Here is a 13,722-nt window from a genome sequence, read left to right as displayed (position 1 = left end):
AATACATTATTTGGTAGAGAGGACGACAGAATACATTATTTGGTAGAGAGGACGTGAGAATACGTTATTTGGTAGAGAGGACGACAGAATACATTATTTGGTAGAGAGGGCGACATAATACATTATTTGGTAGAGAGGACGACAGAATACATTATTTGGTAGAGACTGGTGATTTGAAATAGGATAACAATATGTAAAATAACAGACGCAGGATCATCCCATTGAGACAAACTATACAGGTTTTTTGTTGTTTATTTTTCCTAATTTTTATGTAGCTAAATATCCTAATTTCATACATATCAAGAGACCCGATTTCATAGGGTTACATCTGGAATGTTAGTCCATAACCCACTTTAACAACTTGACATGCAGGGTTACCATTTTGACACAGATTTTGTCAATTTCAACAGTTTTCGCCAAGAATCTTTTTGCATATAGCAGTTACTGAAGTCATTAGGAATTATCTAGACCTTTCTATCCTTTGTTGAAAGGAAGGCAATCCATTCCTGTTTCTTTTTCTCACTGACAGGTAATTTGCGAGTTGTTTTATGTACTATAACTATTTTTACAAATGTTTATATACAGACCGTTGTTACTGAACTTATTGACAGGTAAGTAAAGAAATGTTTTAACGAATTGTTGAGCTGTTTTTACAATTTTGCAGTATAGATTGCATTTGGAAGGTATGTCTTCTGGAAGGAAGAGGTCGATCGTTATGGGGACCTGCAGGTTCTACTACACCAAATGCTAAAAAGAAAAGATAATTGTGCACATATCGAATGTCAAGAGAAAAACAGTTTAAGAGGATAAAGCCTAGTGATCGTGGACCAAACAATGCATACTGAACTCTTTGTAAGTTGCATATTTCAGTTGGATCTGGTGTCAAAATGGATGTTACTAGATATTCAAGAAATTACAGTCAATTAAACCTTGTTATCTCAAAATCGAGGGGGTCGTTGAAAAACTTTGAGTTATCCGAGTTTGGGGGTTCATAAATTTGGTATGAAACTTGCTGTTTGGACATAGCACCACAGATACTTAAGCCTCGTCTGTCAATACACCTACCATATTTTACCGCGAATAAGCCCCCTCTCTCAAATAAGCCCCCTCCCCACTTTGGTAAATGTCCTGGGAACAGGGTGGGTGCCTGCACTAAACCCCCTACCTAATTTTGTCTCCCATCTCAAAAAAAATGTATGTCAATTTTTGTCTATGACATTAGCAAATAAGCTAAATGGATGCAAAACATAAACCCAAGCCTAAATAATACAAATAAATTTGTTTCTGAATAAGGCACAAATGAAGTGACATGTGTACTGTTTTTTTTTAAAAAGAATTATGTATTCATGAGTGAATCAAAGATGAATATTATAACACATGATTATGGAATATGATGTAAACATAACAAAATATCAAGATATCTAAATGGCTCAACTTAGAACAAAACATCGTTTTGTTGCTGAAAGAACACATGATGCTTTCGTTTTTTATTCGGTTGTGTATTTTGCAGATTTCAATGTAAAACGAAACATATTGCTTGTACCAAATCCATTATATTTATAGTATGTACTGAAATAGCAAATTATGAATACATTTTAAAGTACATTTATGAGTTGTTACAGAGAGTTTAAATCGTTTTCAAATTGATATATTTTTTTCATATCAAATCTTTCTGTCATGGTCAGTTCGTTCAGAGTGCCATTCTGAAATTTGTATCAACCAATACAGTGTCAACAAAGCAATGGCCACCTGGATCAAATACATTGTTTTCTGGAAGACTTTTATCCATAAAAACATGTCTCTTGCTCATAATGCTTGCAGCCTGCATGCAGATAAGTTGATGTGTTGTTTTTGTATGATTAAGACAATGGTTTTGTGTTAATTCAGCCTCGTATACTCAAATTTCTCATAGTATTGAAATCATGTAATGGCTCTATATTCTGATGTTTTATCGACTTTTTTTATATCGGTCTGTCGTCGATTAACGTCAGAACTCTGGCCCTCTATAATATGCCGGAAATAAGCGACCCGCACCCGGGTCGCACTTCAAACTGATATTTTAGAAACTAATCGTCACTTTCACACACATGTCGCATGTTTATGATTAAAACTTGAGGTTCCCTGTGAAACTTAATTGATATGATTTTTTTAATAGTATAAATCATGTATACAACTTTAGCTACATTTAAAACATTGAAGCTCTTTAATGGTAACACATGCGTGCGTAAACAGAGTTGCTTCCCCTTTCTACACATTGCCCTTTTATTTTCGTCCGGAAGTAGACGTCCAGTGGGGAAATGCAGACGTGTTACTACATGGTGATTGTAGACGTGTTACCGACAGCATGGTGACTGTAGACGTGTTACCGACAGCATGGCGATTGTAGATGTGTTACCGACAGCATGGTGACTGTAGACGTGTTACTGACAGCATGGTGACTGTAGATGTGTTACTGACAGCATGGTGATTGTAGACGTGTTACCGACAGCATGGTGATTGTAGACGTATTACCGACAACATGGTGATTGTAGACGTGTTACCGACAGCATGGTAATTGTAGATGTGTTACCGACAGCATGGTGATTGCAGACGTGTTACCGACAGCATGGTGATTTTAGACGTGTTACCGACAGCATGGCGATTGTAGATGTGTTACCGACAGCATGGGGACTGTAGACGTGTTACTGACAGCATGGTGACTGTAGACGTGTTACTGACAGCATGGTGACTGTAGATGTGATACTGACAGCATGGTGATTGTAGACGTGTTACCGACAACATGGTGATTGTAGACGTGTTACCGACAGCATGGTAATTGTAGATGTGTTACCGACAGCATGGTGATTGCAGACGTGTTACCGACAGCATGGTGATTTTAGACGTGTTACCGACAGCATGGTGATTGTAGACGTATTACCGACAGCATGGTGATTGTAGACGTGTTACCGACAGCACGGTGATTGTAGACGTGTTACCGACAGCATGGTGATTTTAGACGTGTTACCGACAGCATGGTGATTGTAGACATGTTACCGACAGCATGGTAATTGTAGACGTGTTACCGACAGCATGGTGATTGGAGACGTGTTACTGACAGCATGGTGATTGTAGATTTGTTACCGACAGCATGGTGATTGTAGACGTGTTACAGACAGCATGGTGATTGCAGACCTGTAACGGACAGCATGGAGATTGTAGACATGTTACTGACAGCATGGTGATTGTAGATGTGTTACCGGCAGCATGGTGGTTGTAGACGTGTTACTGACAGCATGGTGATTGTAGACTTGTTACTGACAGCATGGTGATTGTAGATGTGTTACCGGCAGCATGGTGGTTGTAGACGTGTTACTGACAGCATGGTGATTGTAGACTTGTTACTGACAGCATGGTGATTGTAGATGTGTTACTGACAGCATGGTGATTGTAGACGTGTCACTGACAGCATGGTGATTGTAGACGTGTTACCGGCAGCATGGTGATTGTAGACGTGTTACTGACAGCAAGGTGATTGTAGATGTTTTTCCGACAGCATGGTGATTGTAGACGTGTTACCGAGAGCATGGTGATTTTAGACGTATTACCGTCAGCATGGCGATTGTAGACGTGCTACTGACAGCATGGTGATTGTAGACATGTTATCGACAACATGGTGATTGTAGATGTGTTACCGACAGCATGGTGACTGTAGACGTGTTACTGGCAGCATGGTGACTGTAGATGTGTTACTGACAGCATGGTGATTGTAGACGTGTCACTGACAGCATGGTGATTGTAGATGTGTTGCCGACAGCATGGTGATTGTAGACGTGTTACCGAGAGCATGGTGATTTTAGACGTATTACCGTCAGCATGGCGATTGTAGACGTGCTACTGACAGCATGGTGATTGTAGACATGTTATCGACAACATGGTGATTGTAGATGTGTTACCGACAGCATGGTTATTGTAGACGTGTTACTGACAGCATGGTGATTGTAGACGTGTCACTGACAGCATGGTGATTGTAGACATGTTACCGACAGCATGGTGATTGTAGACGGGTTACTGACAGCATGGTGATTGTAGACGTGTTACAGACAGCATGGTGATTGTAGACATGTTACCGACAGCATGGTGATTGTAGACGGGTTACTGACAGCATGGTGATTGTAGACGTGTTACCGACAGCGTGGCGATTGTAGATGTGTTACCGACAGCATGGTGACTGTAGACGTGTTACTGACAGCATGGTGATTGTAGACATGTTATCGACAACATGGTGATTGTAGATGTGTTACCGACAGCATGGTTATTGTAGACGTGTTACTGACAGCATGGTGATTGCAGACATGTTACTGACAGCATGGTGATTGTAGACGTGTTACTGGCAGCATGGTGATTGTAGATGTGTTACCGACAGCATAGTGATTGTAGACGTGTTACTGACAGCATGGTGACTGTAGACGTGTTACCGACAGCATGGTGATTGTAGTCGTGTTACCGACAGCATGGTGATTGTAGACGTGTAACGGACAGCATGGTGATTGTAGACGTGTTACCGACAGCATGGTGATTGCAGACCTGTAACGGACAGCATGGTGATTGTAGACGTGTTACCGACAGCATGGTGATTGTAGACGTGTTACCGACAGCATGGTGATTTTAGACGTATTACCGTCAGCATGGCGATTGTAGACGTGTTACTGACAGCATGGTGATTGTAGACATGTTATCGACAGCATGGTGATTGTAGATGTGTTACCGACAGCATGGTGATTGTAGACGTGTTACTGACAGCATGGTGATTGTAGACGTGTCACCGACAGCATGGTGATTGTAGACGTGTTACCGACAGCATGGTGATTGTAGACATGTTACCGACAGCATGGTGATTGTAGACGTGTTACCGACAGCATGGTGATTGTAGACGTGTTACCGACAGCATGGCGACTGTAGATGTGTTATCGACAGCATGGTGATTGTAGATGTGTTACCGACAGCATGGCGATTGTAGACGTGTTACCGACAGCATGGTGATTGTAGATGTGTTACCGACAGCATGGTGATTGTAGACGTGTTACTGACAGCATGGTGATTGTAGACGTGTTACCGACAGCATGGTGATTGTAGACGTGTTACTGACAGCATGGTGATTGTAGATGTGTTACCGACAGCATGGTGATTGTAGACGTGTTACTGACAGCATGGTGATTGTAGACGTGTTACTGACAGCTGATTTCCAATAATTTCATCCTTTCTGTTAGTTGTCAAGGAAAATTGTGGTAATTAGATATCTATTTATATCATACCTGTAGATATCTATATATATCATACCTGTAGATATCTTTATATATCATACCTGTAGATATCTATATATATCATACCTGTAGATACCTATATATATCATACCTGTAGATATCTATATATATCATACCTGTAGATATCTATATATATCATACCTGTAGATATCTATATATATCATACCTGTAGATATCTATATATATCATACCTGTAGATATCTATATATATCATACCTGTAGATATCTATATATATCATACCTGTAGATATCTATATATATCATACCTGTAGATATCTATATATATCATACCTGTAGATATCTATATATATCATACCTGTAGATATCTATATATATCATACCTGTAGATATCTATATATATCATACCTGTAGATATCTATATATATCATACCTGTAGATATCTATATATATCATACCTGTAGATATCTATATATATCATACCTGTAGATATCTATATATATCATACCTGTAGATATCTATATATATCATACCTGTAGATATCTATATATATCATACCTGTAGATATCTATATATATCATACCTGTAGATATCTATATATATCATACCTGTAGATATCTATATATATCATACCTGTAGATATCTATATATATCATACCTGTAGATATCTATATATATCATACCTGTAGATATCTATATATATCATACCTGTAGATATCTATATATATCATACCTGTAGATATCTATATATATCATACCTGTAGATATCTATATATATCATACCTGTAGATATCTATATATATCATACCTGTAGATATCTATATATATCATACCTGTAGATATCTATATATATCATACCTGTAGATATCTATATATATCATACCTGTAGATATCTATATATATCATACCTGTAGATATCTATATATATCATACCTGTAGATATCTATATATATCATACCTGTAGATATCTATATATATCATACCTGTAGATATCTATATATATCATACCTGTAGATATCTATATATATCATACCTGTAGATATCTATATATATCATACCTGTAGATATCTATATATATCATACCTGTAGATATCTATATATATCATACCTGTAGATATCTATATATATCATACCTGTAGATATCTATATATATCATACCTGTAGATATCTATATATATCATACCTGTAGATATCTATATATATCATACCTGTAGATATCTATATATATCATACCTGTAGATATCTATATATATCATACCTGTAGATATCTATATATATCATACCTGTAGATATCTATATATATCATACCTGTAGATATCTATATATATCATACCTGTAGATATCTATATATATCATACCTGTAGATATCTATATATATCATACCTGTAGATATCTATATATATCATACCTGTAGATATCTATATATATCATACCTGTAGATATCTATATATATCATACCTGTAGATATCTATATATATCATACCTGTAGATATCTATATATATCATACCTGTAGATATCTATATATATCATACCTGTAGATATCTATATATATCATACCTGTAGATATCTATATATATCATACCTGTAGATATCTATATATATCATACCTGTAGATATCTATATATATCATACCTGTAGATATCTATATATATCATACCTGTAGATATCTATATATATCATACCTGTAGATATCTATATATATCATACCTGTAGATATCTATATATATCATACCTGTAGATATCTATATATATCATACCTGTAGATATCTATATATATCATACCTGTAGATATCTATATATATCATACCTGTAGATATCTATATATATCATACCTGTAGATATCTATATATATCATACCTGTAGATATCTATATATATCATACCTGTAGATATCTATATATATCATACCTGTAGATATCTATATATATCATACCTGTAGATATCTATATATATCATACCTGTAGATATCTATATATATCATACCTGTAGATATCTATATATATCATACCTGTAGATATCTATATATATCATACCTGTAAATATCTATATATATCATACCTGTAAATACCTATATATATCATACCTGTAGATATCTATATATATCATACCTGTAGATACCTATATATATCATACCTGTAGATATTTATATATATCATACCTGTAGATATCTATATATATCATACCTGTAGATATCTAAATATAGCATACCTGAGTCAGCTATAAGGATTACCTGGTCAGTCATCATTTAATCGTGTAGTCTGGATTTTCAGTCGATTTTGTTTGGTGGGCATGACAGGTGCCGGAAGCTTATGTTTTCACATTGCGTTGCATGATGTACTCATCCAATCAGATTAGAGTACACATGGCTTTTAGATCTCAGAACCGCTTACCACGTTCGAGCGTGATCCGCTTCCCTTTTTTCCCTTTAAAAGCCTTTTGTCATGCCTCACTATCTATCCAGCTACTTTTAGAAGGGATTTCCCTGTAATTTCTATATTTTAAAGTGATGTCAAAGTCAGATATGTAGGTCAATGTTTACATTAGAAACCATAATGAACTTCAGTCAGATATAATTCCTACTTCATCAACTTAAAAAAATACGACTGATTGTTTAGTATTCATGTCAGATTGAACTAGATTTCAAGTTTTATTGCATTTATACATGTACAGAACAAGAGTGAGTTACTTATCCGTTGAAATTGACTTGTGTTAACCTTACAAGTGTCATACTCATGTGACTCTAGTACTCTGATGTACATAAATAAATCTGATCTAACTGTTTATTTTGTTCACTTTCACTGAGTGGATTCAAAGTAGTGTCCAGTTTAGAATAGCCTTGCTGACCAGAGGCTGAAGAGGCCCCATTGCCCCAAGGGTTGAAAAGGTTTGGTTTGGTTTTATTTTGTTTAACGTCCTACCAACAGCTAAGGTTCTTAAAGACCCAAATGACCAAGGGTGAAGGGGTGGCTATCTTGTTACAAATTATAGGCCTTGATAGAGATAGACCGAACCTCGTTACATACCGTATCTGACCGCAAATAGACCAAAAGTAGGGAGGGGGCTTAATTGCAAGCCACCCCCCCCCCTGTTCACAAATGTCCGCCATCTTGGATATATACCACTGTTTTGATCTATGACCACACTAAATATCATGTACTTATACACTGTAGTTGGTGTTCTGTAAAAATAACAACTAGCAGACAGATTATTTTATAACAGTCACCAAAAGTTGATTAGTTGATGGTGCTGTTGTTTTCTAAACTTATTTTCTATCATCAATTGGTCTCGATAATTCCATTTTATCAAACACCATTTTTATAAATCTTTACTGATAAGTCAATCTTTGAGACACAATACCAACATAAACTGCACAGTAAAACTTCAGTGCCCTTTTTTTCTTTTGCCACATTGGTTACCATAACTGCCAATGTGATTCGAGATTTCCTTTTCCTTATTTCTTAATAACTCTTTTATATGTTTTTCTTGATGAGTTACAAAGCCCCTTTACAACACCAAAATTTCACTTGACAAAAAGCGGTAGTATAACAAGGTTTGACCGAGTACCGGTATTAAACAAGGGTCACATCAAACGTACCTATAGGAATAGGGTCCTTTCTGAAACACTGCTGGTGTAGCGCCCTGCTGAGTGACCTCTAGTGGATTTACAAGGTCAAACACCCATACTTGAAAGTATATAGGCACAGGAGGGTCCAACCAAGTTGTGTATGACTTACTTCCAGTCTTCAGTGGTATTTGCTGAAACAACATATAAACAGACAGAAAATTAACAAGAAACCGCCAATGGCGTCATAAGCCATGCAAGTTTAGTTGATGAACAACAAGAAGTAGTTACTTAGTAACTGACCTTAACCAATCTAATTAACCTGGTCACTGAGGCAGAAAATATAGGTCAGAACCAGCATCCGAAGCATCATCATACATCGCATGTGATAAGCATCCTTAGATAAATAAGCCATGCAAGTTTAGTTGATGTACAACAAGTAGTTACTTAGTAACTGACCTTAACCATTCTTCTTAACCTTAGTGCAGACAGTGCAAACATCTCTCCAGTACCTACTGGAGCTTGTTACCCTGTATCAGCAGTCACAATCACTGCGGTCAGATACAGAATCATTGTTGTGTCCCAAATTCTTGTAAGTATACTTGTGACCTATGGAAACCGGTGCTTTGGGATGATTTCAGCCACATTGTGGAAAGCTTACCATGGTCATCTGCGATCAGGAAATTTAAGGATATATAGACCCACCTCTTCATGTCTGCATTTTAGGCTCTTTGTAGGGATGTCGTGTACATACCAGTCTTTATATATTAATTTATATGCATATTAAGATAATTGTCAGGGCTCACGCTGTCGGTAGCCAAAGTAGCCATTGGCTACTTTTATTTTTTATTGGCTATTAAAAATTCGATGTGGCTACTAAATTGACTACTAAGTTTTTAAAAATGGGGAAACTCTGTATACTCGAGCTCACGTGTGTATTTTGGCTGACACTGATTGCGTAAACATAATCAGGGCCGTCACAGACTTTTGAAAAAATAAATAAAAAAGTTCTGGTGGAAATTTTCAGCATTTTAATTTAAGTTATATTTTCTTAAAATTACAGCCATGTAATCTGAAAGGATTAAAAAAAAATAACATTATGGATTAAATTATAAACATGATGTATAACATTTTTTTTAATTTAACAGAGTACTCCTTAATTTAACATCATATTGAATAGTATTGCTCTTCAAAAAGTATTAAATATTTAATGATTTTAATGGGGGGCCTATCCGTAACGGTTGGGGGCCGAGAAAGAATGGCCACTGTTTAAAAAAAATTGGCTACTGAAATTCAAACATGGCTACTTTTTTGGCTACTGATTTTTTAGGTCCAGGGTTAGCCCTGATTGTCTAATTACTTAATGTATGATGATGATTTGTATGCCTTTTTATCTACTGTATACATGTACCTAACACAATTATTCATGTGTTATAAAGCACTTTAAAGTAATTTTACAAATTATATAGGATGCTATACAAGAGGCCCAGAGGGCCTGTATCGCTCACCTGAATATTTAAGCAGTCATAGCTAAATATTCTCATTAAATATTGTATTGCACTACAAATATATCCCTCGCAAACTTTGTTGGCTCCATCTGTTGAAACTACCAGCCAAATATTATTATAAGATTCTATGCTTTTTGATTTTTCTTCAGAAGTTGCTTGACATATTTTCCCCTGTGACCTTGTAAGTTGGTCAATGTCATTTTCCTTCTCAAATTGGTGAGCTTTATTCCAAAAAGCTACCAGCCAAATCTTATGAATCCATTCCTTTTAGTTCTAAAGAACAAATCCTTTAAAATGTTGTTGACCTCTGTGACCTCTAAAGTAGGTTGAGGTCATTTTCATTTTCAAACTTTGGTGAGCTCCATCCCAGGAAGCCATCAGCCAAATATGAAGATTCTATACCTTTTAGTTCTTCAGAAGAAGTAATTTGATGTTTTTGACATAGTTGACCCCTGTGACCTTGAAAGAAGGTCAAGGTCATTTTCATTCTCAAACTTTGCCGGGCTCTATCTCAGGAAACCATCAACCAGGTGATAGGCAGGTGAGCTAATAAATGTTGTATATTATAAGCCTTGACTCCTGGAATTGAAAAGATATGACATATGTGTTTTTACCCTTCATATTTCAGGGAAAAGGTTATTTGACCTCTGAAATTGCCTTAAGTATAAAGGGTCTACTGAAAGTCCTGTCCGACCTGTAGTTAGGTTTTCACTGATGATCATCATTTGATAAGTAGAGTGCAATTGCAATCAATAATTTCATGTTCTAGACAGAAATTTCCCCTAACCTTGTGCTTTTTCAATGATTGTTATTTTCTACAATGTCTATATGTTTGCTTCCTGCAGATACAAAGCAATTCACTCCAATCGCACAATCACTATATGCAGGCAAATTACAAAATGTTTCTAACAATTTTTCCTTCCGACGAATGCTCTTGAAAAAAACCTTCCTGCTTTTGCAATGTACTGGGTATATCCACATGTGTAGTTGTGTACAGAGCAAATCTACTGACCCTGGGCCCCCAAACCTTGGAATTGATCTCTGACATGTACACTCATTGATATTCCTATTTTAAACACAAACACATACAAGAGGCCCACAGTGCCTGTGCCGCTCACCTGGATGTTTAAGCAATCTTGGCAAAATATTCTGGTTACCGGTACAAAATGTAATAGTTTCGCAAATAAGATCCCTGGGATAGAGTCAGCTAGTCCCGAGGCCAATTCTGGAAGGATATGTGTATCCAAATCTTTCTGCCAAGCAGTTGTATTGTTATAGGTCCCCCACCCCTTGGGATCTCACATATTTCCATGTTATACCCCAGAAACAAAGTGCCTAAAGGTGTGGTCAGACCCCACAATCTAATATCATGATTGTGTTTGTCTCTTTATACCCATGCATACAATGTTATTATAGGTTAGTGGATGGGGATGTCAGACCCCACAGTCTAATATCGTGATTGTGTTTGTCTCTTTATACCCAGGCATACAATGTTATTATATGTTAGTGGATGGGGATGTCAGACCCCACAGTCTAATATCATGATTGTGTTTGTCTCCTTATACCCAGGCATACAATGTTATTATAGGTTAGTGGATGGGGATGTCAGACCCCACAGTCTAATATCATCATTGTGTTTGTCTCTTTATACCCAGGCATACAATGTTATTATAGGTTAGTGGATGGGGATGTCAACCATTTTACAATTATAACCAGGTGACTATAAGTCTGAGTGACTGCTTGGACAGCAGGGCCAGACTCTGTGGCAATCTTGGTAGCTCTTTGACATACTCAACAATCATAAATATGGTCATAATCTAGGGTGGATATCTTAAATATTTGCAAGTTGTGAACAAGAAACTAGGCAGCCAGACCCCAGGGTCCATTCTAATATCATGAGTGTCTTCGTCACTTTATGCCTAGAGCAATAGGGTATAGAATGGTCATTATAAGGATCTCGTGATGATCAACCGCTTCAAATATTTGTCCCTGGGGAGGCCAGATCCTTGAGCCATTCTGGAGGCATACATTTGCATCTGTTCTTTATGCTCAGCATTTGTAAATTTAATGTAGTGATAGGGTGGGGAAATCAACTATTTCCAAATAATCAACTCTTTGGGGTCCTTCCCTTGCCTTCAGCCCTGGGAGTTAGCCCTTTTATGGTACGAATATTTTGAATCTCTACCACCTGAGGATGTTCCCAACTAAACATGGTCAATATGATCATGACCCAATGGTCCTTTTATTAGGGTTTACATCAAAACAGCAATCAAGGGATATCTTATGTAAGAAACCTCTAATAAAAATCATTTAAAACATAAGAGACAGAGGTCTAAACATGTCATGCATGTTTTGAAAAGCTATTAAAACTTACAATCAGCACTCATTTCATAGTCATCAATTTATAATTGTTGTAATATACATGCAGGTACACCTGTAGCTTTTTTAGATGTTAAGAAACTCTGCTGTTTATCTTTTAAATTATATTTCTTGGTGTTTTTTTATATCAACAAATGTTATCCCAAATTATTGAAACGGATACTACCTATTGATGTACTATGATACAATGTGTATACATCCAATATCAGTTATGTACGTGGTACAAGTGCAAGTCAGGTCAAAGGACCAGAGTACAATAGGCTACAGTACATGTGTACTGTGCATGTTATTTTTTTAATGCACATCCTAAATGTAGTATTTAATAGTAACAAATTTGAATTTAAGTATTGTGATAGTATCAGACACCCAAAAGAAAATTCACATTCAAATAAGAAATAAGTAGGTGATCAATTTTCAAGCTATGCACAGCAAATGTGTAGTATATTCTTATATCAGCAGTGTACCTAAGCAGTAACGGATGACCAATAGGGTAACGGATGACCAATAGGGACCCGAGAATTTGTTACAGCTATATTTGGAACTAAACTAAGATGTTCAGAGTAATTTTACATGTTTTATGGGTTTATATAGACTTTCGGTAAAAATGACACCCCAAATGGCAATCCCCCTAAAACATGTAAATTATTTTGAACACCTTAGTTTAGTCTACGAACATAGCAGAATCTTCAACCTGTTGAAGGAGGCTAATACCAGGCAGAAGCAGAAGGTCCAAATAGCTGTAACAAATTCTCAGGTCCCTGTGTGACCTAGCATCATTATCTTACCTTCTTTATTTCATTGTGGATCACATTATGGAACACAGGGATAAGAACGCATCCCAAAATGATCAGAATTGCCCCAAACAACAAGAAAAACACACTGCACTTGAGAGAACGTGACATGTTCAGGGTTTCTTGACAAGTGAGATGTTGGGCCTCTCACCAACACGTGATACAAAAATAAACACAAAGGGGAAATAACTCCATTTTCATGAGGGAAACACTTATTTAACTGC

At 36.5% G+C, this 13,722-nt stretch overlaps 1 protein-coding gene across 2 annotated transcripts in view; it reads right to left on the bottom strand.

The window, feature by feature from the left end:
• LOC110440439 (scavenger receptor class B member 1-like) overlaps positions 1–13,662 on the bottom strand; it is a 17,423-nt gene extending 3,761 nt beyond the window's left edge. Inside the window, exons 1-3 of one of the 2 annotated variants that reach the window (XM_021483529.1) lie at positions 13,493–13,662; positions 8,854–9,014; positions 4,585–5,239 (exon numbers count right to left, since the gene is read on the bottom strand). In XM_021483529.1, coding sequence (XP_021339204.1) covers positions 5,176–5,239; positions 8,854–9,014; positions 13,493–13,609 — 342 coding nt within the window. In that variant the 5' untranslated portion in view covers positions 13,610–13,662 and the 3' untranslated portion in view covers positions 4,585–5,175. Of the gene's footprint in view, positions 1–4,584; positions 5,240–8,853; positions 9,015–13,492 lie in introns of those variants that run through there. The other variant, XM_021483520.1, reaches the window with a different exon arrangement.
• Positions 13,663–13,722: the final 60 nt, after the last annotated feature.

The sequence above is a fragment of the Mizuhopecten yessoensis genome, unplaced genomic scaffold (genome assembly GCF_002113885.1).
Source record: "Mizuhopecten yessoensis strain PY_sf001 unplaced genomic scaffold, ASM211388v2 scaffold1765, whole genome shotgun sequence".
Taxonomy (NCBI): Eukaryota; Metazoa; Mollusca; class Bivalvia; order Pectinida; family Pectinidae; genus Mizuhopecten; species Mizuhopecten yessoensis.
Note: the sequence above shows the minus strand (reverse complement) of the source record. Positions and strands in the feature narration are given on the sequence as shown.